Source organism: Rattus norvegicus, chromosome X (genome assembly GCF_021556685.1).
Source record: "Rattus norvegicus strain SHRSP/BbbUtx chromosome X, alternate assembly SHRSP_T2T, whole genome shotgun sequence".
Classification (NCBI taxonomy): domain Eukaryota; kingdom Metazoa; phylum Chordata; class Mammalia; order Rodentia; family Muridae; genus Rattus; species Rattus norvegicus.
This window is the reverse complement of record NC_141554.1, coordinates 148497151-148523137: the sequence shown is the minus strand read 5'-3', so window position 1 is coordinate 148523137 and position 25987 is coordinate 148497151. Positions and strand designations below refer to the sequence as shown.

Below are 25987 nucleotides of genomic sequence, written 5' to 3'. Positions count from 1 at the left end.
ATACAAGGCCTACCTCATTAAAATACCACCATAATTTCACAACATCTTTACCATAAATCAAAGAGAGTGAGATAGGTGAAATGCCAGTAAGAGAAGTCAGAGTATTACATTTAAAAAGGAAGCCATCATATACAGAAATCAATTAAGGACATAAACAATAACGTTAACCAAGTGGATGAACTGAAAGAGAAATTCAAACACATGGAGGAAAAGTTTAATGAAGAAGTAAGGTTGAGAGAAACTTAAATTAAAATGCTAGAAATGAAAGAATAAATCAAATAAATAAAAACAACATGGAGGTGGGGGTGGGCTGGAAAGAAGGAACAATAGTTAAGAGCACTGGCTGCTCTTCCATAGGACCCATGTTCAGTTCCCATCATTCTCATGAGGGTTTACAACCATCTGTAACTCCAGTTCCAGGAGACCCAATACTCTGTAGTAAACCTCCATGTGCATCAGATACGCATATGGCACACATACATACATGCAGGCAAAACACTCATACCCATATAATGAAGTAAATATGTAAAAAATTAAATCCTCGAGGCAAAGGAGAAAGTGATAAAAAGTAGAATTATAGATTTGCACAAAGAATGAAAAACAACAAAAATTTTATCTGCACTGATTATATGAATATATATGATGCTCTTCTCATTATGGAAATTACATTAGAGATAACACAAAGAATGCAGTAAAAAGAAACAAAAATAGAGCCAAGGTAATACCATATACAGAAGTAAAACACATATCTCTGCATTAGAGAGATACTGAGAAAAAGCCAAGTGAAAGTTAAAGCAAGACTTTTCTATATCTATCATAAGAAGAACCAGGTTGTTTTCTTTATAAGATATAAGGCCTTGTTATACTGATGAACAGATGAGCCCATGCACACACACATGCACACTCAGTCACACACACGCATGCATGCACATGCAAAACAAAGAAGAAAGAAAAAAGAAAGAAGGAGAGAGGGAGGGAGGGAGGGAGGGAGGGAGGGAGGGAGGGAGGGAGGGAGGGAGGGAGGGAGGGAGGGAGGGAGGAAGGGATATAGGCCTAGAGCAGACTCACTAGAAAAGCAATTACCTGGGTATTGATGTGTGTGAGCTTCATCTTGGACAACATTGATCTCATGAATAGAGCCTTAAAATTAACCTGCACAGCAGATATGAGAGTGAAAGTGTGTGTGTGTGTGTGTGTGTGTGTGTGTGTGTGTGTGTGTGTGTGTACAAATCTATATACAAAGTTAAGACTATCAAGTAAAGAAAACAAAGATAAATGTGAAAAATACATGTCAGGTAGTGAGTAGGGAGAAAACATGGGGAGAGACACAGATGATATTAGGGAAATTTTACGAAATAATGGGGTGCATACGCATTCCAAATTCTAAATTAAAAAAGGAAGAAGAAAGCCTAAATCATGCTGGCACGCTCTTTGTCTACTTTCTGGTCCTCAAGACTGAGGCCAATTCTTGTTGCCACAGCTCTAAGCCTCACTGCAGCCCAGCCTTCCCTGCCCTGGCGACTCCACCCTAGTCTTAAGCCACCACACATTTATCCTCTCTTAAATTGCTTTTGATCAGGTATTTGGTCACAGAAACAAGGAAAATAGCAATATACCAAGAGGTTCCTATTTTACACTGCTGTTTATAATCTATAACCCCCAATCAGTCACTGTCTCTGCCTCTCCCTCTCTCATACACACACACACACACACACACACACACACACACACACACACACACACAATTAAAGTTCCCAACTTGATTTGAAAAATATTAAAACTTTATTCTTAAGGCTGAAAAAAACTGCAACTAGTATTTGTCTAGTGTCACTTAAAAACTTTTTTTTTTCATTTTGTATTTTTACTAGTATAGCCTCCTTCACTGGAATCAGAGGAAATCCATGTTACAGGAGCCTACTTCTCTGAGTTTTCCCATTTAACTTTTTTTCCCGTTTTTTTTTTCTTTATTAACTTGAGTATTTCTTATTTACATTTCGAATGCTATTCCCTTTCCCGGTTTCCGGGCCAACATCCCCCTAACCCCTCCCCCTCCCCTTCTATATAGGTGTTCCCCTCTCCATCCTCCCCCCATTACCACCCTCCCCCATTATCTTTTTAATTGGTTAGTTTATTTATTTACATTGCAAATATTACCCTCCTTCCCGATTTCTCCTCTGAAAATCCCTACCCTATGCCCCTCCCCCTGCTTCTATAACCTAGCTCCCCTACCCACCTACCCATTCCCTCCCACCTCCCTGCCCTGGCATTCTCCTACACTGGGGCATCAAGCTTTAACAAGACCAAGGGCCTCCCTCCCATTGATATCAGATAGGGCTATCCTCTGCTACATGTGCAGCTGGAGCCATGGGTCCCTCCATGTGTACTCTTTGGTTGGTGGTTTAGTCCCTGGGAGCTCTGGAGGTTCTGCTTGATTGATACTGTTATTCTTCCTATGTGGTTGCAAACCCCCTCAGCTTCTTCAGTCCTTCCCCTAACTCATCCATTGAGTCCCTGGGCTGAGTTCGATAGTTGGCTGCAAGCATCCGCATCTGTGTTGGTCAGGATCTGGTAGAGCCTCTCAGGAGACAGCTATATCAGGCTCCTGTCAGCAAACAGTTAAAATAAATTTCTTGAATTAGCACCTGTTACCCCAGGACTCAGGATACAGAAGCAGAATAGTATAACAGACAAGCTAAGGCTATGTAGAGAGATCCTGCCTCAAAATGCCAAAGCCACATCAATTTGATCAAGAATAACATGGTAAGTATCCTTCGATTAAAAGAAACTTAGGGGAAAGGCAAGAAAAGAAAAAGATAAAAACCCAAGTTATTGAATATGATCCACAATTTGTTATGTAGTATGTTTTACCAAGCTCTTGACTAATTTGACACTACCTCCTTGTCATCTAGGATATTTGGGAATGGAGACGGAAGGGCCAGTAACATAGCTCAGAGAGTAGAGAGCTTTCCTGCAGTGTCCCAGGTCCTGGGTTTAATCCCTCAAAATGCATAAACCACCAAGGTAGCATACACCTGAAATTTCATCTCTTGGGTATTGGAGGCAGGTGGATATGAAACTCAGTCATCCTTAGGTACACAGTAATTTTGAGGACAGCCTTTCTACATCAGACCTTATATTTATAAAAAAAAAAAAATAATAAGAGAGCGCCAGCGTAGAAACATGAGAACAATGTGGACGCAAAATGAACTCCTGTCCAGCACTGCCACTTACCAGCCATGTGATCCCATGATCTTGTATGCAATTTCCAAGCACTGAAGCGTATATTAGCTCTTTGTGGAGCAGGCTTTAACAATCATGCCATATAGGACTGTTGGAATATATAGGCTATGAGTCATCTGGCACAGTGTCTAAAGATAATTGTGTTGATAATGAATGTCAGTTGAGTTTGAATATTAATTTGACCACATACCTATCCACGTAGGGGAAAATGTGCTCTACAGGAGAATCAATATCAAATCAACCCAAAAACACAGCTTTCCAAATAAGTCAAGATACTGTCTCTCTAAAAAGTAAACTATTTGGGATGTGAATAACTCTTACCAAACTGAAGAAACTTGAAGACCTGAGATTTAAAAAAAACAAAAAAAAAAACAAAAAAAAAACAAAAAAAAAACAAAACATTGCCTCCTCTCAGCTACTTACCTTCTGATATACTAATTATATTGCCACCAGATCCTAGAGACTGGTTAAATTTGGCCAAACTAGAATCCCTTGGTTCTGGCTCTCCCAGGCAAAAAGAATGGTGGTAGTCTGGAGATCTTGAAGCAGCACCCAAGGATTCTTACCCTGTTGTCTGGAAAACCCATATAGAAATCTGTTCGGCCTTGTGGGCCAGTGTATAAAGCTCAATATAACAGTGTAAGGCCATAATCTCAGCACTTTGGGAGTGAAAGCAGGAAGATTAGTTCAAAGCCAGCCTAATCTACATGAGATCCTATTTTAAAAATCCAAGACAAATAAACAAAAAATTTCTTAGTGCAGACAATAAGTTTAAGCACACCAGGGAAAAATCTAAGGATGCCTAACTTTCAAACTTCACTCAGGGATTCTTCCCTAGTTCAGCTGGAATTTCAAGGGAACAAATTAATTATTTCGAATCTAGGATTTTCTCTGGGGCATCATTGGCTCGAAGTATGTGCACTTGAGTGATAAATGCCATTTCACTTCTCAGCTTGACCCTTCCTTTTGCTTATATATTGTCTTCTCCGTGTTCCTAATAAAACAGCTGTACCTTTACTCTATCCATCTTTAGAAAGGGGATGTGGTCATTTATCCTCACAGGCCTCCCAATAAACACACATATTCCAAACAAACAAACAAACAAACAAACAAACAAATCCAACTTTGAGCTAGAAATAACTCAGGTCTTAAGAGCATTTGCTGCTCCTGCAAAGGACTTAGGTTATCAGCATCCATACCGTGGTTCACAGACAGCTGAAACTACAGTTCCAAGGCAATTGGTGCCATCTTCTAACTTCTGTGGGCCCCAGGCACACATGTGTTAAACATAAAGTCATTCAGGCAAAAACACTCATACACATAGAAAATGAAATAAACACAACTTGAAAAATATATCCAACTAATGTTTGGCAAATAAATCAGTGAGCAGAGATCATAAGATTTATTACATTTTTCCTATTTTATTAAACAAATCACTTTAGGTACACATTTTAGAGTTGACTAGAAGGATTAAAGGAACCCAAAGATTAACCATTGAATAGTTCCTCTTTATTTCCACAAAACCAGATAAGACAATAAAGAAATTATAAGCACTCACAAACTCACATTGCAAAGATGATGTAACACACATTAACTACAATTGGAGAAAGTACCCATAAAGGAAAAATAAAGAAACAACTATCATTTTGAACCAAAACACGAAGTTGCCCCACACTGTGTTCTACACATACCCACATTAAACATGATCCTCCTTTACTGAAAATTGTGCTTGTCCTCTTTCAAACCAGATATTAGGCTGCCTCATGTTGTTATCAACATGGTACTAAGCTGAGGGGCCGTTTCAAATTCCGGCTCTGCCTTCCTCATCTCTGAATGCCTCACTATATAAGGATGAGAAATGAGTTGGGGCCCTACTTGTAAGCTTGGCCAAAAACTCAAGAACTTTCATCTTGGTGGTTTCAGAGTAGGCTCTTGGACCCCATAAGAACTGATAGCGTGGAGGATAACTCTTGGGCACCTGCTGATACTTCAGGTAATTTTGGTGCACTAAATCTATAGTGAGGAACTCCCTGGGCTCCCCATAAATGAAGTGCTCCTTCCCATCATATATTCCCATCATATTCAGGAATTCCCACATGCTTTCTTCAGAGGCACAGTTTCCCTCTATGAATATCACACCCAGAATAACTATCAGGAAGCCATTTCTGGGCAGTCGCTGGTTGTCAGTCATCGTGTCTTCATATGTGAGGCCAAGTGTGTTGGTCAGAACATAAGAACTGCTTACAGCATCATTTTCCTTTATATCAATGCCAAAAATCATCTCCAAGCACTTAGAAGCTTCCTCAAAGATAATGGGGAATTGATTCTCATAGTCTTCTGTGACAACTGTGAGCATTTCCACCTTTTTGATGGGTTCCTTCTTTCTATATTTGAGGATCAGGAGATTCACCAGTTCAGTCACCTTTTGGTTTTGGCGTTTTCTCCATGAGAAAGTATTTAAACTCTCTTCTTCCTGGCTGCTGTATTCTTCATCCAAGTTGCTACATGACGTGAAGGTGTACAAGCTCTGATGACTTTGGGAAATATTCATCATCCAGGCAACAGACTCTTCCATCCCATTGGGATTGCCCCAGATCAGAGGATGAGATGAGAAGGTGGAAGGTGGGGAAGGACAGGAAGGTAAAGAGATCTTTAAAGTGGCAGATAATGTGAAAGACACCGTGTCACCATCAATGGTCTCCCATTCCTCCTCCTCAATATCTTCTTCATACTCTTCCTGTTCAACTTCTTCTTCCTCTTCCACTTCCTCTACATCTCCTTCTATTTCCTCCTCTTCCAATTCTTCTTCCACTTCCTCCACTTCTATTTCCTCCTCCTCTCCTGTTCCTTCCTCTTCCTCTTCATCATCATAGTCTTCTTCCTCCCCCTCTTCCTCTTCCTCCTCTTCCTCTTCCTCCATTTCTTCCTCCTCCTCTTCTATTTCTTCCCCCTCCTCTTCCATTTCTTCCTCATCATCTTCCTGTTCCTCATCAGGCAATATATATATTTCAAAAGCATCCTGAAAAACCTTCTCAAGGCTGAAGTATGGATAGTATGGCATAATGGATCAAACTTGTTTATGGCAGTATATACAGGAGTGTGGGTGAATGAATCCCACTGACCTGGGGGAGAGAAAGGTAGTGTGAGTGGCTTCAGTTCAGAATTTCCTTCCCGATGGTTCTAACAAAAGCATACTCACAGGACTCCTTTGTACGTTGATGTCCCCGACGTCTGCGAGGCTGTCGCTTTCTTTGTTGATTTTCCTATTGGAACCTAAAGATGGATATGAGAAAGGTCCTCAGTATTTAGGTCACAGGAAGATCCTATATCTAAGGCCTATAGTAAGACATGTCTCTAGGTACCTGGGACCCTTTGGTTCTGGGCTTTGTGTAGCGTACTTGGTGCATATTCAGGATATGCTTCTCACCTTGGCTACTTTACTTCCTGAACTTTTCCTAGTCTGTGATTTGAGGGAATATAACTCACATCAAGGCCTTCACCACCATTTCTCATAGCTCTTTAAAATGAGCTGAGAGGACCTCCCCCACTGCAGGCTTCAAGAACAACCCTAAACTGCCCACTGCAGCTAGGTTGGACATTACTCTGAAATTACCAGAAGTCCAGGTATATGGTCCCCTTTGAGTTTACCTTTACTCTGGCAAATCTTAGATCCTACTCACCTTCTGCCACTGAGAAAACCCCTAAAGATAACAGCTTACACTCCTGAGACAAAGAAAATAAAGCATGGGAATCCCATCCCCAAGCACACCTGTCAAGGAACTCCCTGAGATGACAGTTAAGAAATGACCAAACTCTGGGTTCTATCTCCTAAATGAGAGATATATTCATTTCTCAATCTGAACCTGTCAGAGCCTGGAGCTGTATCATCTACTGACCACGGTTTGCTCCTCTGGGCAATGCTTTGAGATTACCAAGATAGAGAAGACTATGTACCACATCTAATCACGCCCCTCAGGGCATCCAATAAACTGACAGTCAGCATGGGAAAGGTAGGAGCAGATAGACTTTCAGTCCTAGAAAGGGGCACAGTACCCTCAGATCTCAGAATCCTTAACCCCTGGCAGTCGGGAACTTGACTCCTCACTTTACTGACCTGATGGGTCATCTAATTATACTATTGACTCTTCAGACCAACTTCCTTAGGTCTCTGAGAATGCAAGAAGACACAGAAAAGATACTAAACACTCTGCTAAGACCACAGACTTATACAAAGGCTTTCCTTCACCTCCCTGGAAGACTTCATACAAACCTAAAATGGCACTGACACCTGTCCAGGATCTGTTAGGTTAAGGGCAACAGTCCTACTTGTGAGGGAGTTGCCTGTGTCCTTTAGCAGGACCTGCCGTAGTCTCTTTTGACCTGAAGAGTGTCTGTTTACCAAAAGCTCACCGTCTGGAAACACTACAGCCCCCTGGCTCTTTGCAGAGCTTGTAGGAGAAGACAGAGTCCATTCCATTAGATCACCACAAACTATATCCTCTTCCCTAGGCTGGACATTAGGTGAAGAAGTAAAGAAGGGGAAAGGGGAGTAAGGGAGGGAGGAGTAAAACTTCTATCCTCACAGGGGGACCTTTAATTTGATGCCAAGCAAGTCAAGGGCTTGTCTCTACACTCTAACCCTCACAGAATTTTACTTCCTCAGGATCAAAGCCCTTTTCCTTGACACATCACCCAGAAATAAAAAGTGTCACATCTGACAGATCTTGCTTGCAATATCCTAAGGTTTACACCTGTTGAGTGTGGGGCCACCTCACTCTCAGATTATTATCACCATGAACTTTTTCTTCCAATACTGATTTCAAGAGTGGGTTTCAACCCTGAGATTCCACCTAACACCAGTCAGAATGGCTAAGATCAAAAACTCAGGTGACAGCAGATGCTGGTGAGGATGTGGAGAAAGAGGAACACTCCTGCATTGTTGGAGGGATTGCAAATTGGTACAACCATTCTGGAAATCAGTCCGGAGGTTCCTCATTAAATTGGACATTCCACTACCTGAGAACCCAGCTATACCTCTCTTGGGCATATACCCAAAAGATGCCCCAACATATAACAAAGACACATGCTCCACTATGTTCATAGCAGCCTTATTTATAATAGCCAGAAGCTGGAAAGAACCCAGATGCCCTTCAACAGAGGAATGGATACAGAAAATGTGGTACATCTACACAGTGGAGTACTGCTCAGCTATCAAAAAACAATGACTTTATGAAATTCGTAGGCAAATGTATAGAACTAGAAAATATCATCCTGAGTGAGGTAACCAAATCAAAAAACAAAACAAAAACAAAAAATAAAAAAAACATGGTATGCACTCACTGATAAGTGGATATTAGCCCAAAAGCTAGAAATACCAAAGATAAAGTCCACAGACCACATGAAACTCAAGAAGAAAGATGACAAAAGTGTGAATGCTTCAGCTCTCTTTAAAAGGGGGAACAAAATATTCATAGGAGATGATATGGATACAAAGTTTTGAGCAGAGACTGAAGGAATGACCATTCAGAGCCTGTCCCAACTGGGTATACAGCCCATTTATATACAGCCACCAAAACTAGATAATAGTGATGAAGCCAAGAAACGCATGCTGACAGGAGCATGATAATAGCTATCTCCTGAGAGACTCAGCCAGAGCATGTCAAATACAGAGGGGAATGCTAGCAGCAAACCATTGAACTAAGAATGGAGTCCCTGTTGGAGGAATTAGAGAAAGAAGTGAAGGAGCTGAAGGGACTTGAAACCCCATAAGAACTAAAGTACCAACCAACCAGGGACTAAACCCAGGGACTAAACACTACCCAAAGACTACACATGGACAAACCCATGGCTCCAGCTGCATGTGTAGCAGAGGATGACCTTGTTGGGTACCAGTGGAAGGAGAAGCCCTTGGTCCTGCCAAGGCTGGACCCCACCCCAGTGCAGAGGAATGTCAGGGGGGTAAGAAGGGAGGTGGTTGGGGATGGGGAATACCCTCATAGAAGAAAGGGAGGGGGATAGGATAAAGGGCTTATGGCCAGGGAACCAGGAAAGGGAATGACATTTGAAATGTAAATAAAAATATCCAATAAAAAAAGAGGGTTTCTCCACAGCCCCTACCCCCAACTCACAACCAAGCATTGTAGCTAAATTGGCCCTAATAGGATCTTGGAACTTCTTTGAAAAGGTGCCCTGGCCATCTTTGAAAAATCTTTATGTCTCTGAAAAGCTAGTCAAATGTAAAATGTGGCCATATCTCATACCTCTGTCCAGGGTCTCTTAGGGTTGATGGCTGTTAATGTACCCCTTGGTTTTACTAGGAAGAGAGGTAAAATCCTCTGATAACCCTCAGGCTATTTACTTTGCTTTCTCTGCAAGACAAACTTCAATTCCCTGCTGAAGTGACAAAGCACATCTAGAGCTGTTGTCCATATCTTGAATGCATGGTAGAGTTTTTATGAGGCCTCTCTGTCTACAATAGAGCTGTAATTTGTCCTCAAGGGATTTATATTTACTCCTAACAAGCCATGTGCAGCTTCTATTCTGTTCATGTGAGGGTGTCTTTCTCCATTCAAGGGTCCCATCTCTTTCACATACCAGAAAAAGAAAGAGAGAGGGAGGGAGGGAGGGAGGGAGGGAGGGAGGGAGGGAGAGAGAGAAAGGAGAACCCAGTCTCTGAACCTGGGATTTCTCCAGACCAAACATTATAGGTTAGTTTCTCTGAGGCTTGCACTATCTGTTGTTGTGTGTGCACCCCTCAGTCTCGTCTCAAAGTACTCTCCATCATGAAGACTAACTGGCCTCCTGCAGTAAGCCTGGCCTCCTCCAGAACAAACACTGATTCCTTCTACGTTCAAAGTCTAAATACCATAGCCCAGAAGCCAGACTCTGAGCCTGCAGTGTAACAGCAAAGGGAAAACAGGGCTGAGGCTAAGGGCTGAGGCTCTCTATAGCTACAATCAGAAGCCTTCTCACTCCTCAACCAGGTTTTCATTTTAATGCCTGGCAGGGTCAGCCCACCTTCCTCTGCTGAGTGGAGGTAAGGTCCTTGGGGCTCCTCCATATCCAATAACTCTCTACCGTGTAATTCTCAGAACTAACAGTCAGGGCCTTTCAACACCCCTAGGAAGTTCTATTCCTCCTCTACCAGGGTGTGTCCTGATCATATAAGACCCAGTACTTAACCTTCCCTTTCCTGATGCCAGTAGATGAAACCCCTGAAATGGCAAGGCCCACAGGCCTGTCCCTTCCTAAAGCATCCTAGGGGCAAGGCATGAACAGATGATACCACCATCCCAACATCTATAGGGGAGAGGAAGGTTTTCAGTACCCCATGCCCTGCAGTTTCCCCATCAAGTCCAGGACTTCTCTACTTATCTGAGTCTAGCTAACTCAAAATGCCTCACCTCCCTTGGACTCTCAACATAGGATTTGGGAATGATTCTAAGCCATGACCCAACATGGAGCCCCTAATAAAAAGTGGAGCTAAGCTTTCTATATCTCCCACTTCTGGGAGTAAGATGGAATCCTCAGAAACGATACTATCTTAACAGGGCCTGGAACTGCTTGTGGACATCTGTCCGTGATACCTCTGCGCAGATACCTTTGCATGAAACTAGGACTCCTGTAACCTGTGCACAGTCTACTTCCAAAAGCCTCACTTCCCTTAAGACACTCACACATGCAACTTGGAAATGATTATTACATGACCCAGCCTAGAGCCGCTAAGAAAAATAAGATAAAACATCATATTCCTGGTTAGCAGGGAGTGGGGAGGTTTTCTAACCATTCCTTGGAGTCCTCCATATCCTCTGTCCTGTGACATTCATTTCTCAAGACTGACCTAAGTCCAGTCTCCTTCGAAACAGCCTCACTTCCTCTGAAGAGCACAACTCCCATAGAAAGCTGTAAACTATACACACCAAATACAACCAGGCTGGAGCCACCCAACGACTCGATACAAATAGAATTAATTCTCCCTATTTCTCTCAACGACAAGTCTCTCATTCTTACATCAGTCTTCTAGCACAAGAGTGGGCCCCCTCTCCCTGTTGATAGAAATTCCAAAGTCCTCCCAAAAAAGTTTGCCTCTCTTGAATTTCCAACATTGGGGGAGGGGGACAGCTTTAAAGTGAAGAGCTTCTATGCAGCAGAAAGCCTCCTGCAGAATAACTACTGGGAAGGCAATACTAGCACAGGCAACATGTTTGGGAGAGGAAAAGGTTCCAAGCCCACCCCCAGGGGCTACCCTTTAATATGCCCAAGGCTAGGACTCCCTCCTTGCCGACCGGAGTCCAGCTTTCACAACAAAAACTTACCTCTCTCCCCACAAGAAATAAATCAGGAGCTCGAGGCGGTTTTCCCTCAAACTATGGAAGAGCAGCTGACTAGAAGAGCCACCGTGGGCGGGACTTCCAGTCAATTTCCTGTTTTCCCTTAAATGATTGGCCAGGTCTAAGACCCCTCCTTCTGCAGCTGTGAAGTCATGGGCTTCAGAATCTCCAGAGAGAATTCTGGAAACAGTACATCCGGGCACCAGGGAGCCAGAATTGTGTACCCATGGGCATCGGAAATGGATGATTGACAGCCAGGCGGGACAAATGTTTTATCTTAAGGGAGAAGACCCCTATAGATTCCTCACGTGATAACCTAGCAAGGCTCAGAATGCCATCCTCTGCTACCCTAGCAAACCTAAATGACTTTGTTAGATGAAACATACTTTATTCATTCAGATTTCCAACATGGAAGTTACAGTATGAGCACCACACGATAGTATGATTACTGCAGGAGGGAATGGCTAGAAAGTCTGCTATATGTAGACTCTCGAGCTCAGCCCTGGCTTGGGAGACCTGGCTTTGCACTAGTCTACAATGCCATTTTTCTCTCATCCGGACCTGAGGTCTCTGGAATTTAAGCAACCTGTCCATTCGGGAAAGCCAGCAAGGGACAAGTAAGGAAACAATCAGTTTTTAAGCCCCAGGGCTTCCCAGAGCTTATAAATTAGATAGAGTGAGGTTGAGGACAGTGTTCAGCCAGAGAAAGTAGGAATAACTATAGTCTTTCCCACATTGTTTGTAGTTAAACCTGACAAGGCATAAATCCTATTCTTTTTGCTGACTGCATGATCAGTCCTTCAGACCAACGTCCTCATTTTCCTGAAGATTTCCAGGTAGGAAAATAAAAGCGTGGGTACTTCTGGCAGATTTTTCTACCTAGACCTCCTCTGGCCAACATTCCCCAGGGTCTCTCAGAGCTCAAGCTCCCAAAAAGGGCAGATGGGCCGGGCTGACTGTTGGGCAATGGGAAGTCTCCTAAGACCCCCAATTGTAGGATTTAACAACTGCCAAAGCCTGCACTCCTTTCTCTGCTGAAGTATGCTTCTTGTTTCCAAACTATGGCCTTTACCTCCTTGGAAGGTCCTTCCTTACAAAACGAGAACTGAAGAGGCCTGCTCGTCATTAATCTTCCTCTGAAGTGTTCCAGGACTTGTGTCAGCAACAGAGTGACATTCTGAGGGATATTCTCTGCTCAGAGTGAACTAACAGGTTGATCTCTTAGTCCTCGTTCTTGGAGGTCCTTATAATGCATCCCTCCCTACCATCTCTGAACGTTTGCTTATCCCAAAAACTTAACATAGAATTGTTTTGAGTTCTGGGCTAGATCCTAGAAGGTGGAGAAGCCACATACATGACAGCACAGAACACCTCCCCTCGGGCCCCAACAACACACACACATGCACGCACGCACACATGCACACAGTCTCTTCCCCAGTGAAGGCCTTGGACTTTGGAAACATTTTCACCTGAAACCTTTTTAAAAAGGTGATTGAGAATAATTCAGTTTATAGTTTTTAGAGATACTTAGATGTTAGTAATTAAGTCATGGAAGGAAGGAATGAGAAACATGGAAATGAGGGAATAAAGTATGAATGAAAGAGAAAGTACATCGGTTAACTTATGAGAGGCAACATAGCAAATAAAGTAAGCATAGAAAAGGATAATGAAGTCAGAAGAGCCTAGTCAGATGAGACAAGAGCTAAAACAAAACTACCAAGCCAATGAAGTTCAAGAGTGTAAATATAAATAAACAAACAAACAAATAAATAAATGTATTGAAATAGGAACTATAGATTCAGTCAATATTTCTTCCCTTTTTGTTCTGAAGGTATCTTTCTAATACTTTGATTGTTTTCTGTCTAAGGCTGGGCAGGTGTGGAGAGGGCTGATATGCTTAATAATTCAAGTTAAGTCTATATGTTCATCCTGCTAAGAATGTCTTCTGTGGAGTCCTCTATGTTCTGTAGGAATTCCCTGAGACCCCCCACCCACCACCTTGCTTGCAATTACAACCAAACCTAATCTCTGATATGCTGAAGGATCTTATTTTTTTAACCTGGGGTTTTCTGTGACTCCAAGCTCTGTTATGGTATAAAAGGCCCACCCATGTTTGTGTTCACTTTTGAGCCTGGATGCTCTTGTTCTAGACAGTTTTTCTTCCCCTCACTACTGCATGGTTTTTGCCTCAGGCTATTCCTACTCATTGGTGTAAACTGTTCACAACTCAGCGCACTTCTTATGTCCCTCTATTGCCAGATGCCAAGCCAGTGGTAGGGAAATGGCCTTCTCAGCCTGTTCATTCTCAGAATTTCTACTTCATGGTCCCTTCTGCCTCAATTTCTACAGCCAGTGGTGCTGTCCTACTCTCAAGCCATGATATACGCAGCCCCTCTTATGTCTCCACAACCAGGTCAGTCTCTCTCCAGGTTGCCATTTATACAGTACATACATCTAGAAGTGGATCCTACCTCCATGACAGCTACCACTGCCCGAGACCCAATACAAGTAGCACAGGTAATTCAGAGAGAAATATGTAGATCTCAGCTTGAGTTATTTCTTTTATTCTTCACTTCTTTCTCTCATTGAAGTAGAATCTGGTTTTTGTTTTATGTGGTTTGGTTATTTAGTCGTTTGCTTATCCTGTTTTCTACCATACAGAAGCAGTTTCTTATCCACCCTCTTACTTAGAACACATTTTTGATATTTGACCAAACATTTAAAAAATCAAGTAATATTATTTCTCTTAAAACTATGTTATTAACCTACAATGAGTTGGCAATGTGTCTGCTATAAAACAAGCTAACAAATAGAAAAGGCCAGTGTTGGGAATGGCTTATTTCTTTGGGAATAGTTGACCAGTGAGATTCCACAGACCCCAAAACTGTATAGATTGTTGCTAATTCTGTGGGTTATACTTTAAACTTGATGGTAAGAACAGATTGCTGAAGATATCAGAACATGAATGGTAGGAAAGCTAGAATGAGTTGGAAACTACATCCCCACTGGCTAGTTTCATAGTTCTTGGAGGTAGTATGCATGCTAATAGAAGGGAAAGTAATCATCAGTCTTATCCAGCTGCAAACCAGAGCTACAGTAATAATTGGTCTGGAAAGACATGTTCACTGGCATAATAGTGGCACAAACAATATGGGAGTATTCAAGTACTTCCTGATTGGAGATAAGTCCCATTTCAAAAGCTGAAACCCATAGCTGGTACCATTATTAGACTAAGAAGCTGTGGCTACAGTGAACAAAGGCCCTAGATGATTAATATACTGATATTTCTCCGCCAAAGTGACATAATATTAAGCAGACTCCTCCTAATGATTTATTGTTATGCCCGTAGATTAGTGCATCAGTAAGCTTTCATCAGAACAGCTTCCTTTTGTAATAGATGGCAAATAACACACACACCAAATTAATCAAGGTTCAGACAATAGGAAATTAAGGAATACTCAAACGTAGTTGTGGCATTTGTGTCACAAACCCTCCTCCCAAGACAAGAATCATTGCAGAACAGGGGTAGAAAGAGTGTAAAAGTCAGATGTAGTAGATGACTCTACAGAAATGTTTCTGGGTCCACCATAGTAATGTCTAAACACACAGCAATTATGACAGCCTAACAAGACCTATGAAAGCTTAAGCCAGATCAAATCCCAAAATGCAGAGTAGAGCTGAGTACAAAGTCCCACACCTAGCCTAGGAATAATAACTCCTAATCAATAGCTGCTAGGAAAGGAAATTTTCAGTTTTCTTTACAAGGATACCTCCTGGCAAATCAATCATGTTCCAGTAGAGGACTACTGGATTATATGAGAAGCACAAATGGGACTTGAATTAGTTTTTAAAAATGAAGAGAAAGAGAGAGAGAGAGAGAGAGAGAGAGAGAGAGAGAGAGAGAGAGGAGTTCAAAGTTGGGGGGGGTAAGAAAAGTGGGTGGAGTGGAAGGGGAAGCCCTCGGTCCTGCTAAGACTGAACCCCCAGTGAACGTGATTGTTGGGGGGAGGGCGGTAATGGGGGGAGGATGGGGAGGGGAACACCCATAAAGAAGGGGAGGGGGAGAGGTTAGGGGAATGTTGGCCCGGGAACCGGGAAAGGGAATAACATTCGAAATGTAAATAAGAAATACTCAAGTTAATTAAAAAAAAAGTGGGTGGATTTTGGAGAAGTTAGAAGGTACACATGATGAAAGCACCCTGCAAAAAATTCTCAATAGGCTAAGAAAAGCAAAAACAAACAAGTTAACATGTAAATCTAAAAGTACTGAGAATTCAAAGATCTAGATATAACATTAAAAGATTAAACTATATAAAAATATTTTTTAAAAATTAAATAGTGTAAGCTTCCACACTCAGTCTATAAAATAAACATTACCCCAACACAAAAACTGGACAAAAGCACAACTCCTACCAGAAACAAAACAAAAATAAAACTATAAGTCAATATTTCCCATGAATAGAGAGCCCCTGGGCAGCACCCCATGAGCGAACCTGAGCCTCGGGACCACAGGTAAGACCAAATTTTCTGCTGCAAGAAAGCTGCCTGGTGAACTCAAGACACAGGCCCACAGGAACAGCTGAAGACCTGTAGAGAGGAAAAACTACACGCCCGAAAGCAGAACACTCTGTCCCCATAACTGACTGAAAGAGAGGAAAACAGGTCTACAGCACTCCTGACACACAGGCTTATAGAACAGTCTAGCCACTGTCAGAAATAGCAGAACAAAGTAACACTAGAGATAATCTGATGGCGAGAGGCAAGCGCAGCAACCCAAGCAACAGAAACCAAGACTACATGCCATCATCGGAGCCCAATTCTCCCACCAAAACAAACATGGAATATCCAAACACACCAGAAAAGCAAGATCTAGTTTCAAAATCATATTTGATCATGATGCTGGAGGACTTCAAGAAAGACATGAACACACTTAGGGAAACACAGGAAAACATTAATAAACAAGTAGAAGCCTACAGAGAGGAATCGCAAAAATCCCTGAAAGAATTCCAGGAAAACACAATCAAACAGTTGAAGGAATTAAAAATGAAAATAGAAGCAATCAAGAAAGAACACATGGAAACAACCCTGGATATAGAAAACCAAAAGAAGAGACAAGGAGCTGTAGATACAAGCTTCACCAACAGAATACAAGAGATGGAAGAGAGAATCTCAGGAGCAGAAGATTCCATAGAAATCATTGACTCAACTGTCAAAGATAATGTAAAGCGGAAAAAGCTACTGGTCCAAAACATACTGGAAATCCAGGACTCAATGAGAAGATCAAACCTAAGGATAATAGGTATAGAAGAGAGTGAAGACTCCCAGCTCAAAGGACCAGTAAATATCTTCAACAAAATCATAGAAGAAAACTTCCCTAACCTAAAAAAAGAGATACCCATAGACATACAAGAAGCCTACAGAACTCCAAATAGATTGGACCAGAAAAGAAACACCTCCCGTCACATAATTGTCAAAACACCAAAGGCACAAAATAAAGAAAGAATATTAAAAGCAGTAAGGGAAAAAGGTCAAGTAACATATAAAGGGAGACCTATCAGAATCACACCAGACTTCTTGCCAGAAACTATGAAGGCCAGAAGATCCTGGACTGATGTCATACAGACCCTAAGAGAACACAAATGCCAGCCCAGGTTACTGTATCCAGCAAAACTCTCAATTAACATTGATGGAGAAACCAAGATATTCCATGACAAAACCAAATTTACACAATATCTTTCTACAAATCCAGCACTACAAAGGATAATAAATGGTAAAGCCCAACATAAGGAGGCAAGCTATACCCTAGAAGAAGCAAGAAACTAATCGTCTTGGCAACAAAACAAAGAGAATGAAAGCACACAAACATAACCTCACATCCAAATATGAATATAAAGGGAAACAATAATCACTATTCCTTAATATCTCTCAATATCAATGGCCTCAACTCCCCAATAAAAAGACATAGATTAACAAACTGGATACGCAACGAGGACCCTGCATTCTGCTGCCTACAGGAAACACACCTCAGAGACAAAGACAGACACTACCTCAGAGTGAAAGGCTGGAAAACAACTTTCCAAGCATATGGTCAGAAGAAGCAAGCTGGAGTAGCCATTCTAATATCAAATAAAATCAATTTCCAACTAAAAGTCATCAAAAAAGATAAGGAAGGACACTTCATATTCATCAAAGGAAAAATACACCAAGATGAACTCTCAATCCTAAATATCTATGCCCCAAATACAAGGGCACCTACATACGTAAAAGAAACCTTACTAAAGCTCAAAACACACATTGCACCTCACACAATAATAGTGGGAGATTTCAACACACCACTCTCATCAATGGACAGATCATGGAAACAGAAATTAAACAGTGATGTCGACAGACTAAGAGAAGTCATGAGCCAAATGGACTTAACGGATATTTATAGAACATTCTATCCTAAAGCAAAAGGATATACCTTCTTCTCAGCTCCTCATGGTACTTTCTCCAAAATTGACCATATAATTGGTCAAAAAACGGGCCTCAACAGGTACAGAAAGATAGAAATAATCCCATGCGTGCTATCGGACCACCACGGCCTAAAACTGGTCTTCAATAACAATAAGGGAAGAATGCCCACATATACGTGGAAATTGAACAATGCTCTACTCAATGATAACCTGGTCAAGGAAGAAATAAAGAAAGAAATTAAAAACTTTTTAGAATTTAATGAAAATGAAGATACAACATACTCAAACTTATGGGACACAATGAAAGCTGTGCTAAGAGGAAAACTCATAGCGCTGAGTGCCTGCAGAAAGAAACAGGAAAGAGCATGTGTCAGCAGCTTGACAGCACACCTAAAAGCTCTAGAACGAAAAAGAAGCAAATACACCCAGGAGGAGTAGAAGGCAGGAAATAATCAAACTCAGAGCTGAAATCAACCAAGTAGAAACAAAAAGGACCATAGAAAGAATCAACAGAACCAAAAGTTGGTTCTTTGAGAAAATCAACAAGATAGATAAACCCTTAGCCAGACTAACGAGAGGACACAGAGAGTGCGTCCAAATTAACAAAATCAGAAATGAAAAGGGAGACATAACTACAGATTCAGAGGAAATTCAAAAAATCATCAGATCTTACTATAAAAACCTATATTCAACAAAATTTGAAAATCTTCAGGAAATGGACAATTTCCTAGACAGATACCAGGTATCGAAGTTAAATCAGGAACAGATAAACCAGTTAAACAACCCCATAACTCCTAAGGAAATAGAAGCAGTCATTAAAGGTCTCCCAACCAAAAAGAGCCCAGGTCCAGACGGGTTTAGTGCAGAATTCTATCAAACCTTCATAGAAGACCTCATACCAATATTATCCAAACTATTCCACAAAATTGAAACAGATGGAGCCCTACCGAACTCCTTCTACGAAGCCACAATTACTCTTATACCTAAACCACACAAAGACACAACAAAGAAAGAGAACTTCAGACCAATTTCCCGTATGAATATCGACGCAAAAATACTCAATAAAATTCTGGCAAACCGAATTCAAGAGCACATCAAAACAATCATCCACCATGATCAAGTAGGCTTCATCCCAGGCATACAGGGATGGTTTAATATATGGAAAACCATCAACGTGATCCATTATATAAACAAACTGAAAGAACAGAACCACATGATCATTTCATTAGATGCTGAGAAAGCATTTGACAAAATTCAACACCCCTTCATGATAAAAGTCCTGGAAAGAATAGGAATTCAAGGCCCATACCTAAACATAGTAAAAGCCATATACAGCAAACCAGTTGCTAACATTAAACTAAATGGAGAGAAACTTGAAGCAATCCCACTAAAATCAGGGACTAGACAGGGCTGCCCACTCTCTCCCTACTTATTCAATATAGTTCTTGAAGTTCTAGCCAGAGCAATCAGACAACAAAAGGAGATCAAAGGGATACAGATCGGAAAAGAAGAGGTCAAAATATCACTATTTGCAGATGACATGATAGTATATTTAAGTGATCCCAAAAGTTCCACCAGAGAACTACTAAAGCTGATAAACAACTTCAGCAAAGTGGCTGGGTATAAAATTAACTCAAATAAATCAGTTGCCTTCCACTATACAAAAGAGAAACAAGCCGAGAAAGAAATTAGGGAAACGATACCCTTCATAATAGACCCAAATAATATAAAGTACCTCGGTGTGACTTTAACCAAGCAAGTAAAAGATCTGTACAATAAGAACTTCAAGACACTGAGGAAAGAAATTGAAGAAGACCTCAGAAGATGGAAAGATCTCCCATGCTCATGGATTGGCAGAATTAATATAGTAAAAATGGCCATTTTACCAAAAGCAATCTACAGATTCAATGCAATCCCCATCAAAATACCAATCCAATTCTTCAAAGAGTTAGACAGAACAATTTGCAAATTCATCTGGAATAACAAAAAACCCAGGATAGCTAAAGCTATCCTCAACAATAAAAGGACTTCAGGGGGAATCACTATCCCTGAACTCAAGCAGTATTACAGAGCAATAGTGATAAAAACTGCATGGTATTGGTACAGAGACAGACAGATAGACCAATGGAATAGAATTGAAGACCCAGAAATGAACTCACACACCTATGGTCACTTGATTTTTGACAAAGGAGCCAAAACCATCCAATGGAAAAAAGATAGCATTTTCAGCAAATGGTGCTGGTTCAACTGGAGGGCAACATGTAGAAGAATGCAGACAGATCCATGCTTATCACCCTGTACAAAGCTTAAGTCCAAGTGGATCAAGGACCTCCACATCAAACCAGACACACTCAAACTAATAGAAGAAAAACTAGGGAAGCATCTGGAACACATGGGCACTGGAAAAAATTTCCTGAACAAAACACCAATGGCTTATGCTATAAGATCAAGATTCGACAAATGGGATCTCATAAAACTGCAAAGCTTCTGTAAGGCAAAGGACACTGTGGTTAGGACAAAACGGCAACCAACAGATTGGGAAAAGATCTTTACCAATTCTACAACAGATAGAGGCCTTATATCCAAAATATACAAAGAACTCAAGAAGTTAGACCGCAGGGAAACAAATAACCCTATTAAAAATGGGGTTCAGAGCTAAACAAAGAATTCACAGCTGAGGAATGCCGAATGGCTGAGAAACACCTAAAGAAATGTTCAACATCTTTAGTCATAAGGGAAATGCAAATCAAAACAACCCTGAGATTTTACCTCACACCAGTGCGGTTGGCTAAGATCAAAAACTCAGGTGACAGCAGATGCTGGCGAGGATGTGGAGAAAGAGGAACACTCCTCCATTGTTGGTGGGATTGCAGACTGGTAAAACCATTCTGGAAATCAGTCTGGAGGTTCCTCAGAAAATTGGACATTGAACTGCCTGAGGATCCAGCTATACCTCTCTTGGGCATATACCCAAAAGATGCCTCAACATATAAAAGAGACACGTGCTCCACTATGTTCATCGCAGCCTTATTTATAATAGCCAGAAAATGGAAAGAACCCAGATGCCCTTCAACAGAGGAATGGATACAGAAAATGTGGTACATCTACACAATGGAATATTACTCAGCTATCAAAAACAACGAGTTTATGAAATTTGTAGGCAAATGGTTGGGACTGGAAAATATCATCCTGAGTGAGCTAACCCAATCACAGAAAGACATACATGGTATGCACTCATTGATAAGTGGCTATTAGCCCAAATGCTTGAATTACCCTAGATCCCTAGAACAAACGAAACTCAAGACGGATGATCAAAATGTGAATGCTTCACTCCTTCTTTAAATGAGGAAAAAGAATACCCTTGGCAGGGAAGGGAGAGGCAAAGATTAAAACAGAGACTGAAGGAACACCCATTCAGAGCCTGCCCCACATGTGGCCCATGCATATACAGCCATCCAATTAGACAAGATGGATGAAGCAAAGAAGTGCAGACCGACATGAGCCGGATGTAGATCGCTCCTGAGAGACACAGCCAGAATACAGCAAATACAGAGGCGAATGCCAGCAGCAAACCACTGAACTGAGAATAGGTCCCCTATTGAAGGAATCAGAGAAAGAACTGGAAGAGCTTGAAGGGGCTCGAGACCCCAAAAGTACAACAATGCCAAGGAACCAGAGCTTCCAGGGACTAAGCCACTACCTAAAGACTATACATGGACTGACCCTGGACTCTGACCCCATAGGTAGCAATGAATATCCTAGTAAGAGCACCAGTGGAAGGGGAAGCCCTGGGTCCTGCTAAGACTGAACCCCCAGTGAACTAGTCTATGGGGGGAGGGCGGCAATGGGGGGAGGTTTGGGAGGGGAACACCCATAAGGAAGGGGAGGGGGGAGGGGGATGTTTGCCCGGAAACCTGGAAAGGGAATAACACTCGAAATGTATATAAGAAATACTCAAGTTAATAAAAAAAATTAAAAAAAATATTTCCCATGAATATAAATGGGAAAATTTATAAAATTCTAGTATGCTGATACTGAAAGTGTATAAATAAGGTTATTCATCATGATCAGAGATTGTCCACATATAGAAATCAATATCACCACTAGCCAGAATGAGGACAGATATCATATAATTATGTCAATGCATACAGAAAAACATGCAATAGACTTGAACAGCCCTTCATGATTTCAAAAAAAATCCCTGAGTATTTTAATTGCTGAAAGGCCATACTACAGCATAATGAAATATGTATTGAAAAAACTCACATTTGACATACTAAAAGAGGAAAATCCAAAATCACTTCCTTTAAAATTTGGAATGTCTTATCACTCAACTCTTGTACTACTGGAGAAACTGCATATATGGAAGGGAATCAAACATCCCTGTGTGTAGATAAAATGATGCTACATACATACAAATCTAAATTTCACCAAAGGTGACTTAGATATGATAAGGAAACTCAGTGATATTGTAAGATACAAAATCAACAGGCAATACTCAAGATTGTGTTTTCTACAAGAACAGTGAACTTGCTTTTAAATAAATCTGTAAGTTTTATTCTATTCACAAAAGCTAGAAAAGATAAAAGCTTAGCAATAACTTAGAAGGAAATAAAATAATAAATAAATACACATACCATTAATGAAAGAAATTGAAATTATATACATAAAAAAGTTGGACTATTTCTAAAATTTCATATTTGATCATGTTTAATATAGGTTTTAAGGAAATTAATATTTTCCTCTGATTTTAGTTTCAAATATTATTTTCCTTATTGTATTCCTTCTAAATTGTGTGCTGAACTATTTACCTCTGGTGCCTCAAAGTTTGATTCTAATTGGAGTCAAGGTCTTTAAAGATATATGCAAGATAAAATGAGCTCATATGAACAAGTCCTAATCTAATAACATGACTGGTAGAAGAAAAGAATACAATACAGAAAAACAAAGAAGAAAAGCTGTGTGGATACAAAGGGAGGAGGCATCCGTCTAAAGCCAGGGCAGGAGACACAGGAAAAACATATTCCCTTATGACTATAACAAAATAAATGTATATTGTTTCACTTAACTGGTCTGTGGTACTTTGTTATGAAACCCCAGTAAAGTACTTTACTAACAGAGGTGATTGTAGTGAAAACTATTTCCTAAAGTTAAATAACTCCTCAGATTGGTTCACTCATTTGTTTCATTTGCATTTTATATAAAGATTTTCTATATAGTCCAGACTACTTGAATATGCTATGCAGTCAGCCAGGCCTTTAGTACATGCTTCTCCTGCCTCAGCCACAGATCTTTCTGAGCCACTCCTCTTTCCCTAAAAAAAAAAAAATGATTCATTTACCATTCCAAGTGGCATGGCAGTCACAAGTTTTCTTTTATTATTTTTGGAAATTCAGAAATATATACCTCTTTAAAAGATTGGATTGATGATCCAAATAGACCTGGCACTCAGCACTGATGATCATCAATACATGTGGTTAGTGTGCCTCTTGACAAATCCCACTCCCTGCTCTGGAGTAATATGAAGCAAACAGGAACAGCAAGTACCTTCACCTCTTAGTACTATAATGTGCATTCTTAATACCCAGTCTCATGAAATATGAACTTAGAATATTTATTAACCCTACAAGGATTATATCATTGATTGAAATGTTCACTTTTCATATTTACATGATGGGTTTACAATTTTAAAAACATTTTCTTTACATTGCTATTCAAATACATTCTATATACTGTAAGTGTAGAATAAGCTTAAGCATATATAACTGCTGGTGATACAAATGTTTATTCCACAAATATAAAAAAATGTATCATTAGACATGAGTTAGTATGACTGACTACATGAAAAAGTCAAAGGCTGTCTAAAATGTATGAACAATGGTAAATAATTGACAGGATGGAATTTACTGCAGAAAATTAGCCATGCAAGTGATGGAGAAGCACAATGAGGAGACTGGGGAAAGTGGGCACCTGTCTACATAAGGGACTCACTCTCTCCCTCTAAACTGGAAACATAAAGGCACGAAATGGTGTTGCTGGAGCCTAGGTGCTGCATTGCACAAGATGGGAAGCCAATTCATGACAAAATCAATTTTGGGCTTACAAGGCTCTCACGTCAGGTATGTGGCAGCAGAACTTCATAAAGGGTGATTACAAAGGAGAGTAATGAATGCTTACAGGCCTTTCTCTGTGCTCTCCCTCTCGACATACTGCCCATTGCTGAGCTGGGATTAAGACTTTATGTGTTCATCTACTCTACTGAGCTATGATCTCTGTGGATGCAAAGACCATGCTCTTTCTCCCATGGTAGTCACAATGTCTGCATACTACTCGCAACACAGCACACACTGTATACTATCAATATTTGGTCATTAAATCACTTGACTGTTTATTGTCTTTGAACTGTTAAAAAATTATGTAATTATTTTAACTATGCTTTTCTGAAGTTGAAAATCACAATAAAAGGATATGATTCCAGTGATATAAACACAGAAACTGAATATGTATCCAGATCATTTTTTAACCATAAGTAATTAGCCTCAAGCATTATATGACCCAGGAATCCCATTAATTGCCATATTTACATTACAGTATTTGTGGTGGGGAAAGATCATTAGAAAGATTTCAAAGTGAAGGATTTATCAGAGGAATATGGTGGTAATTTTAGTGAAAGAATATTCAACAGTCAATTTTGGCATTTCCCATAAATTATTTAGTAATAGGATTTTCTCAAAACTTATGAGTATGAGACAGACCTATTGGTCACAAAGATTTGTAGAGTATATCTCTTTCAGAATTTAATACAAACATGACCACCTAGCCTAGATGTCAGCATGATTTATGTATTGCATGGCTGTCTAGCTGAAAACCAATTCTTTGATTCTGTACCATTCCCAACATTTGATTGCACAAACTAAGGTCTACAGCATGGGGAAGGACACGGAGAAGCATCTATTCTTGTTACCTCTCCCACCTTATACATGCTACATGTTAGGAAAATTTTCTATGAACTGAAACCCTATGAAACTATTCATTAGTTCCATTTCTACTCTATGAAATCACAGTGATTTTAATGAGACAACCATTTGGCAACCCTTGATGTTTGGGAATATAGAACATATCATCTGCAACGCCTTTGTTCACCTCCATTAAAATTTACAACAGAGCTAATTCAACATACTAACTATAATATTATGCCAGTAATGCTATCAATAGAAAACTTCACACTTTTGTGGATGGTTCATTGGGTAAGAGCACTTCATTGCTCAAGTATAAGAAAGTAATTTCAACACCCATCACCCATGTAAAAAGCCAGAGACAACCACACACATATCTATAATGCCAGAACTGGAGGAGGGGTTGGAAAGCCAATGCAGAAGGAACACTGGGGCTTATTAGTTACTGAACGGTTTGGCTCGAGGAGAGATTCTTATCTCCTATCTCAAGTGATAAGCCAGAGAGTGATAGAACATGAGACCCACTTTGTCACTAGCCGCCTTGCACCATGTATGCACATACACATATATCATATGCAAATACACAAAAAATTAATAAATAAAAACCCCACATTCAGAAAACCCACATATATTTTTGTTTGTAAGACATTTTCTATATAACTCATGACTCTGACATGCTAGGATTACAGATATATGTCAATGTACTCTGCTTTCTAAAAAAATTAAAATAAAATCAACATTATTTACCCAAACCCACAAGATCCAAGTAAGGAAAAATTATATATTATATAATAATCTAGATATCTGTATTTTTGTCTTAGAGGTATTTTTGTATCTGAGAGTCTTCACTTCTAGACTGTTTGCTCTAGAATTAAATGCACAATTTGACAAAGTCAGTATTCAAGGGTGGAAATGAATAAAGATGAGAGTACGCAAACTGCTTTCAGGATAAGAACACTATTTTTCTCCTTAGCATACACATCATTGTGTGAGGAGGCTGCATGGT

At 40.3% G+C, this 25987-nt stretch overlaps 1 protein-coding gene across 3 annotated transcripts in view; it reads right to left on the bottom strand.

Annotated features, from left to right (window-relative positions):
- Positions 1 to 4641: 4641 nt before the first annotated feature.
- The window catches only part of Magec2l1 (MAGE family member C2 like 1), a 173846-nt gene continuing 152500 nt past the window's right edge, over positions 4642 to 25987 (bottom strand). For all 3 annotated transcript variants that reach the window (XM_087601045.1, XM_087601043.1, XM_087601044.1), the window contains 2 exons: positions 6440 to 6513; positions 4642 to 6362 (listed from right to left, as the gene is read on the bottom strand). In XM_087601045.1, the coding sequence (XP_087457171.1) occupies positions 5042 to 6301 (1260 nt within the window). In that variant the 5' untranslated portion in view covers positions 6302 to 6362; positions 6440 to 6513 and the 3' untranslated portion in view covers positions 4642 to 5041. The remainder of the gene's footprint in view (positions 6363 to 6439; positions 6514 to 25987) is intronic.